Source organism: Pantherophis guttatus, chromosome 6 (assembly GCF_059756535.1).
Source record: "Pantherophis guttatus breed Tessera chromosome 6, ASM5975653v1, whole genome shotgun sequence".
NCBI classification, from domain to species: domain Eukaryota; kingdom Metazoa; phylum Chordata; class Lepidosauria; order Squamata; family Colubridae; genus Pantherophis; species Pantherophis guttatus.
In genome coordinates this window covers 27022392-27042215 of record NC_142068.1, presented here as the reverse complement: position 1 = coordinate 27042215, position 19824 = coordinate 27022392, and the positions used below count along the sequence as shown (strand labels likewise).

General features: G+C 35.9%; 1 protein-coding gene across 50 annotated transcripts in view; it reads left to right on the top strand.

The window, feature by feature from the left end:
* MBNL1 (muscleblind like splicing regulator 1) overlaps positions 1–9821 on the top strand; it is a 178431-nt gene extending 168610 nt beyond the window's left edge. For all 50 annotated transcript variants that reach the window (XM_034439208.3, XM_034439206.3, XM_034439205.3 and 47 more), the window contains 3 exons: positions 28–122; positions 4255–4329; positions 6148–9821. In XM_034439208.3, coding sequence (XP_034295099.1) covers positions 28–122; positions 4255–4311 — 152 coding nt within the window. In that variant the 3' untranslated portion in view covers positions 4312–4329; positions 6148–9821. The remainder of the gene's footprint in view (positions 1–27; positions 123–4254; positions 4330–6147) is intronic.
* The last annotated feature ends 10003 nt before the right edge of the window (positions 9822–19824 follow it).

Genomic DNA, 19824 nt, shown 5'->3' with positions numbered 1-19824 from the left:
TTGCTTATATGGTTTTCCTTCCAAAAGTTCCCATGGTGCACGGCGCTACGCCCGCCACTGTGTCTGCAGCAACAACATCTGCCACAAGCGTCCCCTTCGCTGCAACTGCCACAGCCAACCAGGTTTGCTAATTTACAGCTTTGTTTCTTAAACATAACTCAGAATCGGTGCTTTTAAGGAGCATGGGGATTTCTTTTATTATTTTTGGTTTTTTTTTGGTTGTGGTTTTTGTTTTGTTTTGTTTTTTTGTTCATTGGTTTATACTTCTTGTTGGCCTACACATTCTATTTAGATCTGCAGCATAGCTTAATTGGGCTTCTGTCCCTAGTCTCCAATAAGACTTTCCTGAACTGATCAACATATGACACATCATTTGCCTTTGTCCCTCACTTCCACACTCACTGTTACAAGAACAGATGTATAGAAAGAAAATAGGAGGAGAATAGGAGAAAATAAGATCACAATTACTTTTTTCCTATGTAGAATGGTAAACTTTTTGCAAACCAAGGTAACATCTAATCTAGGAATGGAAAACTACCGTAGGGAAAACTCAAAGGGTAGACAAAGAAATTGACAGAGCCAAGAAAAAAACTAAATTTGGTTTAATTTAATAGAGATTTAATTTAAATTAAATAGCTATATACACACACATTGACGTACATGCATAATAATCATACACATATGCATATATACATTATGTACATACACTTTATTTTATACTAAAATTATATTTCAGTGGCAAGTTTTGGAGGAATTTTGGAATCTGTTCTGGAGCCAACGGTAAAACAAGCTTGGTATAGCACAAAGCACCACAGGGTGTTCTAAATTCATTTATGCTTAATACTTAAGCTACAGATGTTACCTCTTTAAAGTAGGCCAGTATTATTTTCTGAAAAATGATGCCAAAGCAGAAAGGCCCTGGCTTGGCTGAGGTCTTCAGAGAAACACATGACAAGAAAGTAAATATATATTGAGAATATTCTTCCAACATGCTTTTCTCGAGATTGCATAAATGCTGGGTGGTGATAATAGAGTTGTTGAAGTAAACTTGAAAGCTTTGGAAATCTGGAAATTAAGTTTTGGAAATCTGAATGTTGCTATTATCCACTTACTAGGCCAGATCTCAAATTTACAACTCTTTCATTTTAAGCTTCCAGAGCATTAAAGTTAATATACAAAATTGCTGAACTTGGAGACCTAAAATGATATGCTACTTTTTAAAGAACACCAAGCACTAAGAAATCAATATCTGAGTAAGTAGGAATCTCTAATCATCCTGCTGTTGACATAATGGCCAGCATCCCCAATCATGGTCATGCTGGCTACAGCTTCTGGCAGTTGTATTTCAGTAGTATTTTCAGAATTCTGCTGGAAAATAGGAAAGACAATCCACAAGCAAGGAAAAATAATCCCATCAGCAACCCAACTTGGCCAGAATGCCTATTATGATCTTATTACACATTTTTGCTTATGACACAGGATAGCTTACAACTGATCCTGTAATACAAGTTTGTTGCCCCAACCTGGCACCATAAGATGTTCTGGGACATCCATACTGAGCAGGAATTTGGGTAACAGATTAATTGGAAATAAATAGTCCTCGACTTACAACAACAACTGGAACTGGAATTTCCATCATAAGTCGTCATGGTCACAGGTCCAATTGAACCCTATTTTACAACAATTTTTATAGCAGTTGTTAAGTGAATTCAGCTTCCCAATGAGCATTTTTGGTTAGAAAACAGCAAAAGTTGAAAATAGTGATCACATGACCTCAAGACACAGCCAGTTGTCAATACAAGCCACTTGCCAAACACCCAAATTGTGAGCCAATGACTATAAGGAGTGGTGTGATAGTCGCAAGGGAAGTACAGGTTGTAAGTCACTTTTTCTGAGGCTGTTGAACCATTGTTAAAAGAATCAAAGTTTTATCTTGATGGCTAAACGGCTGATGAAGAGCAACCATCAGATTGTCACGTTTTCATATAAAAAGACCACTATAGATATATCTACTTTCCATTTTTGGTAAGTCAAGATAACCATTTTCCATTTCGGGTAGATCAAGATAGCCACATTTTCACATTAATTGTGATTTTACATACTGCCAGTAACAAAGGGGTCAAGGTAAAAGCACATTTCAGATATGCCATATCTTTGAACAATAAGAGCTAAAAACATACGTGCTTTTACATATATATCTTACAGTATAGCAATTTGATGTTTAATTTACAACAAAGAAAAGAATGACTAGCATAGCAAAGAGTCCTGGATGTATTCATTAGGCATTAATAATGAAAAGTTTAGTCATCAGACATGTTATTTTTCATAGAGGAAGGAAAGAAGGGATAGAAAGATGGAGAAAAATTCTTCTTTCTCTTTCCTCCATCTCTTGGTACAGATAATTCTGAATATTTTTTTTCTATATTTTTAGAATCGCTTTCCCACGCAGATTCTGGAGGTTTTGTTTTTGTTGTACAATTTGATCATTTCATGCATATTTCTCTGGATCCTCATAATGCGCTCCAGTCAAATTTTGTAACCTATTCTTTGTATATACATATATAAGCAATATATGTATATAATACATGAGCAATGCTGACATGATGCAATGCCACAAAATGCAATGTTCACGCATGCATAAGTACTTGAGACCTGGGCCCCTTCCTCTTTACTGACTGGTGCTGAAGCTCCTTGGTCTATTTTGACAGCACTACTCTTGAAGCTTCTAGACAGCTGGATGCAACATCTCTTTCTGCTGCAGTAGCAAACCAATGGTATGAGAAGCTTCATTACACTTGGGACACATTTATGTGCAAAAAGAGAATTTAGAAATGCACAGATTAGTCTTCCCCAATCTGGGACCTTTCATATTTTTGGAGATTCCAATTCTTCTACTTGGTGGGGATTTGGGGAATTACACCCAGCCCATCTGGACAATATTGGAGCCAAATTGGAGAAGAATATTAAGAAGAATATTAGGGATTGTGTAGAAAAATAAATTGGGCTGACTTGGAAGAGTTTGTTTACTTTTGGAACTTCTGCGCTCTAGTAATAGAAGCCAACAGTAAGTAAGTAAACTATGTAGTAGAAGCTGATCTGAGCCTCTTTTTTTATGAATGTACTGTTTTTTTATCCTATCTGAACTTGTTTGACATTTAACTTTTTCATGCAAATGCTTGTGAACTATTATCCGCTTAAGAAACTGAGGGCTTACATGTATTTCTATATTCAGGGGTTAGAGTAAATATTATAATACTTCTTATCAGGCTGTGTCCAAAAGTAGTTGAAACAATTTTAGAATTAGCTTAAACCACCAATTAGTTTATAAAGTAAACATGTTTAGTAATTATAGAGCAATCAAGAAAAATCCTCCACTTAGTAACAACAACAACACTTAAAGAGTAGCATCAATTATATCCGTCTCCATAACGGAAGTTCTAAATTTCATCCCACTTTACTACCAACAGTTGGTAGTTGTATATAATCAAAAGCTGACTAAATAGATCTGTTCTGTTTGTGCAGGAGGCAAGCCCTTTGCCTTGCTAATTTCCTTTGATTGATTTTGAGGGGAATCCGTTATAAACAGTAGATATTCTTCCTCCAATTTCAATGGAGTGTGAGGATTATATTGCAAATCTTTTCATTGTACAACAGCATGAACAAACATTTCAAATCCATAGACAACAAAAAGAAGAATCTAAATGGATAACTTATGCACCAACAGAAAATGTTGTTATGGATAGCCAAGTGTTTAGATTTTCTAACCAACTCCTAAAGAAAATTTGTAAAAAGTGATGTAGTTCAAGGTCCTAGTGCTGCATTCTTCTGAGCCCTTCACTTGAATTTTAGTTCTTTTTAAACAGTCAATGACATCAGTTACAATAATAATAATAATAATAATAATAATAATAATAATAATAATAATATCAATTTTGCATTGAGTATGCAAAATGCACAGCCTGAGAGTTTGCTTCTGTAGCCAATTGTTAAAATCAGAAAACTGAAACAACCTAATTCATACAATCTCTGTGTAGGCCAACAAAAAGGCTTGAAATGACTGAACTGCATGAATGTTTAACTGTAAATGTGTCTTTCTTTTAAACAACCAATAATGGTTGATATCCTACTTAACTGAATGTTCTTTTAAATTGCTACCTAGGTTTCTGTTAACATAAATTACATAATACAGAACTCTGCAGTTTTTCATTTGAGGTACTATTATATTATATCAATTAAAGTTTATATTTTTAATAGATTCCCATAATATCTGCCGAACATCTGACTAGCCACAAGTATGTTACACAGATGTAGACACTTAATCATCAAACAGTAAGTATCTTAAGTGCATATTATTGTACTTTGATACTTTTGAGAGGATTTGCATTCCATTGTCTGGAATGTAGGACAATCGTTGGTGATTGTGTATGTACCTTTCTGTTTCTGTAATTGGATGCCTGTTGTTTTAAACGTTTTTCAATTTATCTTTTACATTTTCTGTATAAAAGAAGACTCAGATTGAGCTCAGTGATACAAAAACACTTGAAACTAATTAAAGTTAACAATTGACCTGTCAAAAAGTATAGGAGGTTAAACTGCTGTTCCCTGATATTGTTTTATACGCTTACTCAAACATCAATACATATGCATTCAAGTAGTAAAACAAATATATCTAAATATATGTTTAGCCCTCATTTTTTATGGACAGTCTTATACAAAATGAAGGAAATATATCCCTGATTGTTCCATGCAATCTGAAGGAGTATACTATGGAATTTGCTAAAAGAAGAATCTAAAAAGAATATTAGACAAATATAGTGAGAATTTTGCTATTTATTCCTGCTGGAACAAATCATGTGATATCCAATAATATTTGCTAGCCAGTAACAGAAAATAGATATTTTATTCATGTCCTGCTTATAACGCAGGAAGGGTCTGATCAGGAGGTCCCTTTTATGTTCTCTAGAACATGCTATCGTGATGCCTATTTTTTAACTTTTTTTTAATTGGCCCAATATCCAGAGTACATGAATAAGCACTCTGAAAGATTTTTTTAAACACTCAATGTAAAATGTTAACGTGTGGAAAAAGGACATATCATAATGACCCCTGGTTGGTCATCATGTATATAATCAGCCATTGGGCCACCTATCCCCATTACGTTTTTATAGAAAAATATGAAGAAATGGGATTCAACAATGTTTTGTAATGAGAACATTACGCAGATGCTGCTGCAGTTAGTCACAAGTAATATAAAGTTCATATCTTCACTGCCAATTTAGATTTAGCTGGGGGAAATAATCATAAACTCCTTCCTATTCAGAAGGATATTTTAAATTGATTTGATTATGTGTCTTGATTTTTAGCAACTACATAAAAAGACTTCTCTAGAATTATCTGTCCTCTCCTGGGCCTTCAGCTCTTTCAACATCCCTCCCCCCCTTTATTTAATTGAGTCTATCCAGCTTGCTGATGGCCTTCTTCTCTTTCTTCTATCTTTCCCAGTATTCACAACGGGGCATGATCTTCACAAAGGGCTTCTAAATATACCATATTTTTTCAGAGTATAAAACGCACCGGCGTATAAGACACAGCTTAGTTTTTGGAGAGGAAAATAGGGAGAAAAAAATCTGCCTACCAGGTATTCATCTGGCTAGCGTCCTTAGTCTGGTCAGCTTCAGCACATTAGTTTCCTGTTTTTTATCCCCTACTTGGGGATAAAAAACAGCTTCTAAAGCACAACTGATCTTTGGAGAGAGAAGCAATGAGAAAAGCAGGCAAACCACAGAGATCGGCTTCACTCGCTAGTGCCTCATTAGGGCTGAAAAAAACCTTCACAGCTGGGAGTCAGAGGGAGCAGGCAAAGCAGGGAAGATCCTTCACTGAAAAAAAGCTTAGCACACAGCGCTAGCGCCTCGTTAGGGCTGAAAAAAAGCTTCAAAACTACATTCAGAATATAAGACACACCCAAATTTTCAGCCTCTTTTAAGGAGGGAAAAAAGTACATCTTATACTCCAAAAAATGCAGTATGTTTATTTAAATAATTGGCTTTTATCTGAATATTTCTGTTAGATTGAATTGTTAATATTTTAATGTAGTACTTGTTTAAAATTATTTTTTTTAAAAAAACCGTCTCCTTGTTTTTCTAGATCATATGACAGAGAAGAGGACAGCGTGGTTGAGTGAAGAATCAGGACAGGTCATTAGCCATAATGTATATACCGTAAAATAACAGCACCCAAATTTCCTCAGCAGTAAGACATCCACATATTGCATGTTAACAAGATGAAATGACAACTTGGAAATTCACTGCACACTGTTGCCTATATACTTTGTACATTGAATAGATATTTGTGCTGGGGTGATCATATTGTCTAAAGCAGCCTTCCCTAACTTGGTGCCCTCCAGTTGTGTTGATCTATAAATCTGGATTGTATCCTGGAAGTTGTAGACCCAAGAAAGCTAAAGGGCATCAGGTTGGAGAATGTTAGTCTAAAGACTACAGCATTGTCCATCTTTTCTAGCACACAAGTATGCAATGCATACCCAGCTGACGTATGCATTGGTAGACTCTTTTCCTACATAATCATGTACGTCATTTTGAAAAGACAGACTGTGATGTAGCCATAGATCTATAATGTATTGGTACGTCTGTAGACCAAGATATAATTTTTAAAGTAAGTTTATTATCTCAAGGTTTACAAATAACAAAAGGTGCACCTTGTATTTAAAATTGCCATTATAGAAGAGACCGTGCATGCACAGTATAATTTTTTCCTTTTTTGTTTTAAGAGTAATATTTTTAAATGTAATAGATTGTAAGAAGTGGTAAAAGAGGTATCTGACAGAGATGAATGTGCCAAGTAAAACCACAACTGTGTATATTTTTAAAGCACATCAATGGCTTTAAGTACCGTGTTGTTAAAGATTTTCATGAAGTGCCATAGACTGTAATCAAAGTAGAGTATTATTTCTTCAGTGTTACTTTAAGAGCCACATTTTTGCTTGTTTTGCTAGTAGGAAATCAGTCAAAGGGCACCCTTCCGTTTCAAACCAAAGCTGTCTCAGAAATGGCCACCTCAGTTTATAATAGACAGCACATTTTTTGTTTTTCTTATTTTTTTAAAGCAAAAACAAGAGTAGATATATGGATCGTTCCTACACATACCGGATATATAAAGCTATAAATTATTATAAACCATTGTAGTTGTAATAGTTTTGCAAAGTATACTGTATAACAAACAATATTTTAAAAAGGGAAGAGCCATTTCTGAGACAATATTAGAAAAAGTCTAAATAATTTTATTTTGCTTCAATTTTCTAACCTCTGTCAAAAGTCCAAGAGACTCTAAACGTGTTGAAGGAGATGGGTTTTGCTTTTCTGATCCAATGCATCACTTCAAAGTCACACACTTAAAAAAAATTGTGACTCTAATCATGGGAAAAGCACTGACATCAGATGCCTGATTAAAAAGAAAACCAAAATAATCAACAATCAATGAAAATGTTAATTAGAGTAGGGCTGGGTGGGTTAAATATCGGGTGAGTTTTATATGTGATTTCTTCTGTTGAGATTTAACTGCTTTATAGCCTTAGAAAGCCTTTACAAAATGAAACAAAAAATAGATGTGCATTCAAGTTTTTAAGATGGATTCATCCAAAGGAAATCCTTTGTGTGGTTTGGATGTTGCAGTTAGTAAAGGATATATTTTGCTCTGTTAAGCAAAGCTCGAGGTGGGGGCCAGGTCTCTGGTAGCGTCGCGTAGAATGGGAGAGGTGAGGGTTCGGTTCTAGAATTCTCCATACTTCCAAGTTTACTTGCAAGTTTTTATGCTTGAGAGATGCTTTCTAGTTAAAAAAAAAAAAGAATGATGTGTTGATTTTACTGATTGTACTGTACATCTATTAAAGCCTTAGATTATTACATTACGGGTTAAAACCCATACCAATGTAATTTCAATCGTGTTAAGAAAGTATAGGTGACTTCACATGTTATTGTAGTTTACTTACATTTAGAGAATATGACTTATTTTTCCTTGTTAAAATGGTAGTTTTTATTTCGTACATTTATTAGATCATTTTCATTTTCTATTACCAGATGAATGCCATTTAAGTTTATAGAATTTTGTTTTATTAGATTTTACTGATGAATTTTTTTCAAAATATGAAAAAAAATTAAAAATATTTTTTCTTCATAGCATATGCAGTTTTGAATTTACATGTAGTGTCATGAATATTCGTATTCTTGTTAACTAAATGATTTATATTTTACTGATTTAATATTACAATGTAAGAATATCAGTCATTGTTAGTTCTTGTCTAGTTTTCATTAAAAGAACAAAGATCTTTTATATGGATATCTTATATAATCATTGTTAAGTAAGAAGTTAAGTTGTTGCTATTGAAATGATCCTGGCAGACAACTGAGTAATATTTTGATGATTTATTTTGTTTGTAATTAATTATAAAAGAAAAAATCTAGCTCTTAGATATTAGAATAAAATTTATTTTCTACTGTATCCATTTCAAATGTTAAAATATTGTTTAAATATTTTTTGAAATCCCTGAATATCAGGCCTTCTTATAAATAAGCTGCATAATCAGTAGATCAAGGGACTTTTTTTGTTGATAATCCAAATACTCAAAAAGTTTACGTATAACAAGAATTATAATAAGTGTGAGTGCTTGTGCATACTCTTGAGGGATGATTATGCTGCAATTTAGCATGTGGGAAAGTATAGAGAGAAGGTTGACCTTTTGCACTTCTGTATATAGTCAAATAAAAAAAAATAAAGAGAGAAACCTGTATAATAGTAAGATCTTATTTTGAATAAAAATGTCTATAAATACAAGGAGTTTTGTTAAGGCTTATAAAAATGACAGGCTGAACAAAATTGCTTGCAAAAAAGTGGCACAGAATTAGCACTCCATACCCCTTTGAAAAAGTGGCTTTGCTTTATGTGAACAGCTTCTAGTTTGCCAGGATTCTTTCAGCTGGAAAGATTGGCCATTCTTCTCATGACTAACAAAAGCTGCACTGGTCTAAATCTGCCTGAAGATAATTTCTGATGAGACAAGAAAAATAAAAATTATTTTTTTAAAAATGAAATTTCAGAAAAACAGGTACTTCCAACCATTAAAGGTAAATCATGGATCTAATATGTCTTACATTACTCAAAACAACTACTGCATGTTTCAAGTATCAAGGAGAGAGAGAAAGAAAAAGAAAATATAAATAGATATAAAATATATATTCTATTCAAACCAGTTTCTGAAAAATTTCAGTAGTTTTATTATTCACACACTAGCGCAAACACACACATACACAGAGAAAGCGATATTGACTTTCACATGCACACTAAAGAAGTTTAAAAATGTCAACAGGCAAACCAAAACAAAACCATCCTAGCTGTAGTTGTTATGTAATTATTTTTATTGCTGTAGTGATCCGGTTCTTTTAGCAGGTGAAAAATAAAATACCCTTTCAAATTTACCATTTTTAACCTAAAGCACTTGACAAACCATGTACTACATGAAGCCAAAGTGAGGGGGGAGGGAACCAATGATTGGATCTATTCTGTCTCATAATTCATATTGATGAATTAGTACATGTTGCACTTCCTTGCAACCCTATAACTTTCATCTGCTGAAAGGACAGGTGTGCTTGGTTTTTACTATTATGTAACCACAGACTTAAATTTGCTTGGTAGTTGCTCCTACTTATGTATTCTGTCCTGGGCTGCAATTTGTTTTTATGCTTATTTTATTATTACTGCTATAGCTGTATGAAAAAAAAAATAAAGTTAAATTGCCCTAATAAAAATTTCTTTTAATTATCTTTCTTTCTCTTTCCAAGTTTGGGAGAAGAGGGGTTTTTTGTTGTCATTCTCATTTGTGGTTGGGACAAGGGAGGGCACGTCTCTATTGGTACAGCTCACTGTGTAAAGGCTGACATTTAGTTTATGGGATAGGCTTCTACAAATACAATGCTAACACTCACAAAGTGAAGAACCACGCATGTCTCTATTACTCGCTAGTCAGTTCAGAGGTGGGTTTCAGCAGGTTCTGACCAGTTCTGGAGAACCGGTAGCGGAAATTTTGAGTAGTTCAGAGAACCAGTAAATACCACCTCTGACTGGCACCGCTCCCATGTATTCTCTGCCTCCTGAGTCCCAGTTGGTTGCGAGGAAATTTTGCAGTAATCTTTCCCTGGATTGGGGAGGGAATGGATATTTTACAGTATCCTTCCCCTGCCATGCCCACCAGGCCACATCCACCAATCCATTCCACACCCACCAAGTCACACCCACAGAACCGGTAGTAAAAAATTTTGAAACTCACCACTGAGTCAGTTGTTTCCCTCAGAATATGACAGAGTTCACTGGGAAGTGATCCATGTTGCATTACCAATGTGTGAACCCAAGTCTATGAACTGAGCTTGAGATCTACAAAGTTGATACAGGAGCTCTAGTGAACTCATGAGTGTTCATAAAATAGTTGCCATAGAATAATGATATCTTATTTCTAATTAATTTCAAACTTAGATGATAAAGTGAAGTATTTATTATTAGACAACGTGTGACCCATTAGGTCATGGTTTCAAAGAAATTTCCTTACCCTTACAGAGAAACATAATGACCATAAGTGAGCAAAAAAAAACCAACAACACTGGGAGCAGGAGTGACTTCAGACTTCTTGCCAATTTCCCCATTGACTTTCCTTGTAGGAGGTAGCAGAGAGTGTTGGAAATGATGATCATGTGACCACAACTTTGCCAAATTTCAAACCACAGGAGTTGTGGGTCCTGGATTTTGGACATATTCTATAAGTTAACCCATCTGAGGTACATAGATTCAAAAATTGTTTCCCTTGAACCATAAGGTGAGCAATGATACATATAAGGTAAAGGTTCTCCTTGCACATATGTGTTAGTCGTTCCTGACTCTAGAGGGTGGTGCTCATCTCCGTTTCAAAGCCGAAGAGCCAGCGCTGTCTGAAGGCGTCTCCGTGGTCATGTGGTCGGCATGACTAAACACCAAAGGCGCACAGAGCCCTGTTACCTTCCCACCAAAGGTGGTCCCTATTTTTCTACTTGCATTTTTTACATGCTTTCAAACTGCTAGGTTGGCAGAAGCTGGGACAAGTAAAGGGAGCTCATCCCATTATGCGGCACTAGGGATTCGACCCGCTGAACTGCCGACCTTTCGATCGACAAGCTCAGTGTCTTAGCCACTGAGCCTCCGTGTCCCCTATACTTATATCACACACACACAAAACACATATATACACACACGCACAGAGAGAGATGATGCACTTATCCATCCAATTGAAGTTGAAAACGAAGTCTTAGTACATATAAGTTATTTTATATCTGTGATGCTTCATCTGTAGATAAAGTGATGGGAAAAGAGAAGGGGGTTTGATGCAAACAGCTACTTCAAGTTTTAAACAGCCTTAAAAGTTTTAAACAGTTATGAAACTCCCCCAATGTCAGATTTCAAACCACATTGATTCATTTCCATTTCTTCCTGTTACATGCTTCTGGTGAATGAAAGAATAAATACTTGGGTAATTTTTTTCTTGGGTAAAAGAAAAGATGTTCTATTTGCTCAATAGAACATTGTATTTGTTCTGCTCTCTAGCCATCTATGAAACCTCAAACTCCAGAGTCCTCAATAGATTTTGAGAGTGCTCACAAGCAACAGTGAAACCACTCCTTTCTGCTTCTTTTACTGGAAAAGATTAGTGTGCTGCTTCTTTATAAGCCCTGCATATGAGTTAACCTGTGGCTGTATTGTCATAGCAGATACAGCTGAACTATTATGTAAGTACAAATAGTCCTCAACTTACGATCACAATTGACTCCCAAATTTCCATTGCTAAGTGAGACAGTTTTTAAGTTTTGCCCAAACTTACATTTCTGGACTTGTTAATCACTGAAGGTGCTAAGTTAGTAACACTATTGCAAAGTGAAACTGGCTCCCCCCCCCCACAACTTAACTTTGTAAAAGGTGATCACATCTGTCATAAACAGATAGTTCTTGCTTAATATCCACTCATCCAGCAACCATTTAAAGTTACAATGGTACTGAACAATGGGTACTTGGCTTAGGCCCGGGGTACTTGCAGGAGCATCTTCTGCCATCCTCCCATCCTGTACGTTCTCACAGAGTGGGCCTCCTCAGGGTGCCTTCGGCTAGACAATGTCGGCTGGCGGCCCCCAGGGGGAGAGCGTTCTCTGTGGGAGCGCTGACCCTCTGGAATGGTTTGCCCACCAGGCTTAGGACAGCCCCCGACCTCCTCTCCTCCTGCCGCGAACTGAAGACGTGGCTCTTTCATCAATTGGACTGACCCGTCTAGGGGCTTTTACATTGTAATAATTTTAATTAATTTTAACTGGATTTTAATTTACATTTAAATTTAAATTGTTGAATTTTATTCTTTGTAAGCCGCCCTGAGTCCTTCGGGAGAAGGGCGGCATATAAATTGCATAAAATAAATAAATAAATAAATAAATACTTACCAGGGGTGAAATGCTCCCGGTTTGGCCCAGTTTGCCCGAACCAGTGGCGATGGTGACCGGTGGTTTGGAGAACCAGTAGCGATGGTGGTGCGAGGCTCCGCCCACCCACCTGGCCGTGGTTACTTCCTGGTTTTAACCAGGAAGTAACCTGTTTTTTACCCTTTGTGCATGTGCAGAAAGGTTTGTGCATGCGCAGAGGGTCCACACTAGCACGGCGCATGCACTTCCAAACCGGTTGGGAAGGTAAGTAGATTTCATCCCTGTACTTACAATGGGTCCTGGTTATTGTAGCTGTCGCACCATCCCTGCAGTCACATGATAATTCAAGTGCTTGGCATGGTGTCCTACAGTCATTTAATCGCCATTTGCAACCTTTACAGCTGGCTTTCAACAAGCAAAGGCAATGGGAAGCCTACTGGAGGTCACAAATGCTAATCACATGACCACAGGGCACTCTGGGATTTGCCTAACAATGGCAACTGGGACTGGCGGAACTGCTGTTGTAAGTTGGCATCACCACACATCACACTTTACATTGGAGTCATCAATCCAGTGAGTATCTTTGAGTGTTAAGTGAATTTTGTTGTATGGGTATACTGTATATATACATACAATGACAATAAATTTATTATTATTATTATTATAGGCTACCTGTATTTGTTTCTCAAGGCAGCATTTCTGTAGTCCTAAACTACCTCAATTTTCAGACTAATTACTCATATTTTTATTCATTCACATTCATTCTTGATGCTTCCTCTTCTTTTAAGAGGCACAAATAATAGCTATCCCATTCTTACTTGGTTTGAATTTTATGTTTCTCCTGCCATTTTTCATATCGATAAAGTGGGAAAGAGAATGCTATTAATATGCAGTCATTTTCACATGGTTTTGGAGTACTAATATTTGTTTTAATTCTAATCTTCAACATATCACTAACCTACAGATCTAAAATAATCCTTCCTATGTTACCTGACTTCACTTCCATCTTTAATTTTAATTCTGTTTTACTCCTCTTCATCCACTAGATTGAGAAATCCGTTAAAAAACTAAAATCCTGAAGAAAACGACAAATCACTTCCTTGCCAAGGTGGAAGCACCCATTAAGTCACCAGATGTTGACACTGGCTTAAAGGTTTTACCCTAAATTAAGATAAAACAAAAAATGTCCATTTTTTGTGGATATGTGTGACAATATCCAAATAGTGTATTAATCAATTGTTTAGCTTTATTGAGCTTTATAATTTATGTCCCCTTTAAATATAAAAGTAATCTGGTTTTAAAACCAGAATGGCAAGCCATGAAACCAATTTATATTTTTGAATGAATTCTCCTGAAGTTTCTATGGTTCTCATTCTTGAGAAAGCCTTAAAGATTTGGCTTTTTCAATTGGCCCTAAGACCCTAATTGGGGGTTTCTGATTTGCATTTTTGTTTCCCTTCTGATGTGAGTGATTTATATTTTTCTTAGTATTGGCTAAGTTTACATCTGTTTTAAATTGTTTCCTGTCTTTGTATATCATATATTGATTCAGCAATTGAGGCAGCTGATAAACAAACAATACTCTATAAACAATTTATTTTTGTTCCCAAAATAACAGAATTGTGGGCTATTTATTTTTGCAACACTATCCATTTATATCAGGATTGGGACTTCAAAACATACTGAGAAGCATGCTCTAGTGGCATAGCGTTATATTGTTAGCAATATAGCATAATGTCTGAATAAACACATGGAAGATTATGTTCCGTTAGAGCAATAAACAAACAGAAATATTTCTCCTTAAAAACAATTGCCATTTTTTTGTTTAGTTTAGTCATCAACTATTATCATTGCCCAGAATCCGTTCTAACAGATTTTTAGAAAAGAGCTTAAAGTTACCTATTACTGTTATGTTCTAATCTAATGATGTAAATGTAGCGCTACCCCAATATAACTTTGAACCATCACTAAACTAAACTTTTGTAAGTCAAGGACTACCTGTATTGCATACAGCAATCCTAGTTTTGCTCTTTACTGGATAGATACTGTATAAAATTGAAATTTAAAACAGACATCTTCTCAGTATTCATTCCATGAATATTCACCAGACAGTCATGATTTCTGTTTCAGTTAAATTTCTGGTGATTATAAAACTTATAGATTTAAAGATTATATTAAATCTTATAATTGTTTCGGAGCAACAGTACTGAAATTGTTTGCTGTTGCTACTCAGAGTGCTTTCTTACTTTCTAGTCTATAGCCCTCATCTCTCATCCACTTCTTAACTAGGCCTGCTTATATTTGAAGCCCAGACTATGTCAACCATCTTCTTCCATCATCCCTGAGAATCTTTTTCTCCTACTTTCTTCCCTTACTTGTACAATCCATATTATCCTTTGATTTTATACATCTGTATCTAGAGCACCACAACACTTACAAAAAAAAAAAAAGAATCATGTAGTCAAAATTAGTGCTTTCTTAAAAAATGAAACAAGGTACAATAGTTCCTTTTTTTTCCTTCCTGTATTACACACACACACAAACACACACACACACACACACACACACACACACACACACTGACACCCAGATTGCCTTAAAACATAAGCCCATTCACACTATATTGAAGAGTGACTTGATGCAACACACTGGTCCAGCAGATGTCAGTATTGGAATATGATGAGAATCAGAAATCCATTATTTGAGTAAGGGAGAGAGAAAACTGTTTATCAAGAAGAAAATAATGTATTCATGTAATTCGTTGATTTAAGAAATTTGGACTGCTATGGCAAAATTTGAACCTATTTATGATTCTTCAAAATAAGAACCCAAAGAAAAGAAGAAGTAAACTTGTTAAAATCCATGTTTGTATCCAAAGAGTTAATCGCTTTGATTTTTTTTTTGTAACACTATATACAATATAATGGGTAAACCATACCCCAAAATATGTTTGCCTGCATACTGTGCTACTCAAATTTTTGTTGATGGCAGCACCTCACCCTCTATTATTAAATCAGAATATATATTTAGCTAAGATACTTCCAGGTAGAAGAGTGATCTGAAAAGTAGGTCATTTGATATAACCTCACACTTCCTTCTTCCTAATGTCACTAATGTATTGTTTATTGCCTTGAAAATTCTCTAGTACATATGATGTACTATTTATATATGATATGCACCACAGTGGGGGTTTTTGTGCCAATTCTTTGGCTTCACAGGCACCTGGATCGGAAGCCATCTGAACAAGACCAAGCATCTACATGCATCTAAGGCTCCTTATCTCCTCATCTATTGTTCCCCAATAAAGTCAAAAAGCCATATTAAATATTGAGTCCTTATATATTTCAAGATCCACTTATGGATATTGGAAAACTGAATAAAAAGAAACTTATTAAGCAGGCAACTAGTCAAATCAGGGCAATTCCTTAGTTTTTATTGTTTTGATTTTTGAACTTGAATTGTCAGGGCCATCTGTACATGTGTGTGTATATGTATACACACATGCACATATACAGAAATACTGTACCCCCAGAGATATGCTCCATGTGTAATTATAGGTTTTCATAGTCTTGAACACATTTTTCTCCACAAAGTCAGGTATACTGCGCAGTGAACCTGCAGTCAACCCCCTCCCCCCCTCTCTCTCTCTGTGTGTATGTGTTTTGCCAGACTGCTCCTAGTAGTGACTTGGGACCAGAAGCATTCAGGGGAATCAAAAGGTTGGGAATAATTGTTTCTTCAGCCTACAGCACTCCCAGTCATTTCTGTGAGTTTAAAAATGCCGGAAGGTGCTGCAGTTTTGCTAATAGCAGAGCAAGACACAGGCAGCATATGCTGGTTTGGTGCGGGCAGGGGAGAAGAAAGGAATAACTGAAAGTTAGGTGAAAACCAGGAAAATAGAATGCATAGATGTATTGAGAAGGAGGTTAAAACACATATGAAGAACTGTGGTAGGAAGTAGGTATGTCTAGTTTAATGAAAAGAAGAACTAGGGTGACAAAGTAGCATGTCTGAATGCAAATATTTAGCATCCTATTTAACTTCCCAAGGAAATATATATATATTTCTACCTAATGTTGCCAGGTGTCCACTATTTGAGCGGACAGTCCGTTTTTTTCACATTATGTTCACTATTTTTTTTCACAAAATAGTGGACATTTTTTTTATTCAAAAGCCTTATGATGAAATTAAAATGTAATTTAATATTTTACATATTATTATAATATATTTGATGTTTTGAATTTTAAGTAAAGTTTTGAAGTGATTATTTTAATACGTGTTAAAATGTTTGTAAGAAAATATATAATTTAATTGTAAATTTTATTTTTATTTTTTTACTACTTAACCCCCACCCCACAACCCCCGCTTGTCTGCTATTTTTTGGAAGCAGACCTGGCAACCCTATTTCTACCAGTGATTGAAAAGGGCTGGACTTAGACCGCACCGAAATGATAGCAGTGTTCCAATATCTCAGGGGCTGCCACAAAGAAAACAGAGTCAAGCTACTCTCCAAAGCACCAGAAGGCAGGACAAGAAGCAATGAATGAAAACTAATCAAGGTGACAACCAGGAGTGGTTCTTCTTACCTTTACTACCGGTTCGCAAAGGTCCCTTCCAACTCTGTTATTCTGAAGGGACATCTTTTTCAAGACTCCCTAGTACTGCTGCTCAATCACAGATGCACTACTAGAAATGAGTTGTAATACAACCACAGATTATCAGCTTTGTATTCCTTGCTTACATCCACAAGTAATGTCCAGTTCTCCCTTAATGAGAGAAAGATGTATGTGGTGCACTGGCTGTTTAAGATGATCTGTATCCCAGCGGGGAGTCATTGCTCCCATTTGCTCAGAGCTGAACTCATCAAAAACAAATTCCATGAATATGACTTTTTTTGGGAAACTTTTTTTTATAAACAAACAAACATACATCTTTTATGTCTTCTTGTTCTCCAGTGTTAATCATTTCATAATATCATCATTTCATTTATTGTAATATTTCTCCCACTTTTCTTACTTTGCTATTAATACATTTATCTTCTCTCTCCTCTTTCTTCTTCCCATGTTTCATTACAACATTACCCTATAGATATTTCTTCTCTAACCAATGGTAAAATTGTCTCCATATCTTATAATATTCAGATTGCTCTCTTTCTTTAATTGTCAAAGTCAATCTATTCAATTCTGCATTTGTGCAATATCTTGTATGTCAACTGCAGTATTTTGAATATTTGAGATAGGAGGAAGTGGGCTTTACAGTGTAAGTGCAGCCACCTATGGGCTAGATCCCTATAAAGGCCCTTTGAGTTTCCAGGAAGGGAATGGACAAGTGAATCTAAGGATTGATAAATGCTTCTTTCAAAGAGAGAAAGGTTTGAGACCTTTCCAGTCTCAAGTACCAGGTACCAGTATACCTGCTAACAGTACAGAATAAATATAGCGCAATAATACTCATGCTGAAGTTCTACAGTATACTTTAAGGTGACCAGATTTTAACATTGGTAAAGAGGGACATTGTGGGCGTGGCTTATTTTGTGGGCGTGGCTAGCTGGTCACATGACTGGGTGGGCGTGGCTAGCTGGTCACGTGACTGGGTGGGCGTGGCTAGCTGGTCACGTGACTGGGTGGGCGTGGCTAGCTGGTCATGTGACCGGGTGGCCATGGCTATGTGTATAGGGTAAGGTGAATAGATTTTAACATTGGTAAGAAGGACACCATTGTGGGCGTGACTTATTGTGTGGGCGTGGCTTGGAGGCCATGTGACTAGGTGGGCGTGGCTAGCTGGTCATGTGACCGGGTGGCCATGGCTATGTGTATAGGGACTACTGAGAGGGCTGAAAAGTCATTTCTGACAGGTCCTCACACTTTTGACTGGTCCTCACACTTATGACCATCCTCACATTTATGCCCATGCAGCATCCTTAACAACCATGTCACTCATTTCACAACTGCTTCTCTTCACCATGGTGATAAGATAGGGCAAAAAACGTAAAATGTGAAGACAGTCGTAAGTTCGAGGACTGGTCAAAAGTGCAAGGACCCGTCAAAAATAACTTTTTCAGCCCTCTGAGTAGTCCATATGCATAAAAGGATACAGCAATAGAGAGGGATGAAGGAAGGGAAAGGAAATTAGAGTAGGAGTGAAGGTAAGAGGGGGAGGAAGAGAGGAGGAGAAGGAGAAAGGAAGAGGAAGTAGGGAGGAGAAGAAGAGGGGGGAAGAGAAAGTAAGAAGGAAAGAAAAGAGAGAGGTGGTAGGTTTGAGGAGAAAGATTGCTGTACAATAAAAAAAATGAAAGGGAAGAAAGCCAACCCCAAACAAATATAAAGATATTAAGATAAAGAATGAATGGTTAAACTTTAAAGAATAAAAGAGAACAAATATGAATAAATAGCAGTAATTAGAAACACACATACAAACATACAATTTATTTTCTTTGAACAGAGTATTTGGCCGGTTCACAAATTTAAACAGTGTTTAGTCACTTCAATTAAATTTACAATTTCTATATTTCCTTTTTGCCATATTTATTCCTCATCTATTTTTTAAAAAAAACCAATATTACCCTTCATCCTCATCTCTAATCTTAATCAAATTCAATTTTTCCCTTCTATTCTATATTATACCCCTTCCCATTGTCATCTATTTTTATATCCAACCTCACATTGTTTAATTATGTAATTATGTAATACAGTTGTTTAATACAAATTCAACATTTTAATATAAATCAATTAGTTATAAAACTATCTTTTTTGTATATTAATCAATATGAACATGAATATTCCTATTATTTCCATGCAATCCAATTTCTTACAAATCAATTAATTATATTTACCAATAATAATAAACCAAATAATTTCCCCCATATATTCCTCTGGACCACAACTTAACCATTTCTGCTTTCAACACAATATACAATTAATAGTATCTCAATTATTACAATTCCCTAGTTAAATACAGCTTTTTTTTCTTTTGTGTTTTAAAATCTTGAACTCTCCTCCTAAATTTCCCATTGTTTGCAGTTTTTCACCTACCTTTTTTGGGGAGGAAAAATAAAAATAAAAATAAATCTCTCTCTGCCTCATTTTGTCACGTTGCACCAAAGATCCTGGTTTCGGTTTCATTTCTGCAGCTTAGCTAGGGGGAAAAAAAACTGCTTCAGGAACTCTTTACACTGATTGCCTGTAGGGCGGCCCTTTGAAGCCCGGGGCAAGAGTTTAAACAGTTTTTTTTTCTTCTAGCCATCAGCTGGGGCTCAAGAGGCAGCGGGACTCAGGAGGCAGAATGAAAAATCGGGACTTTTTTGAAACGCCGCGGGACGCGAGAC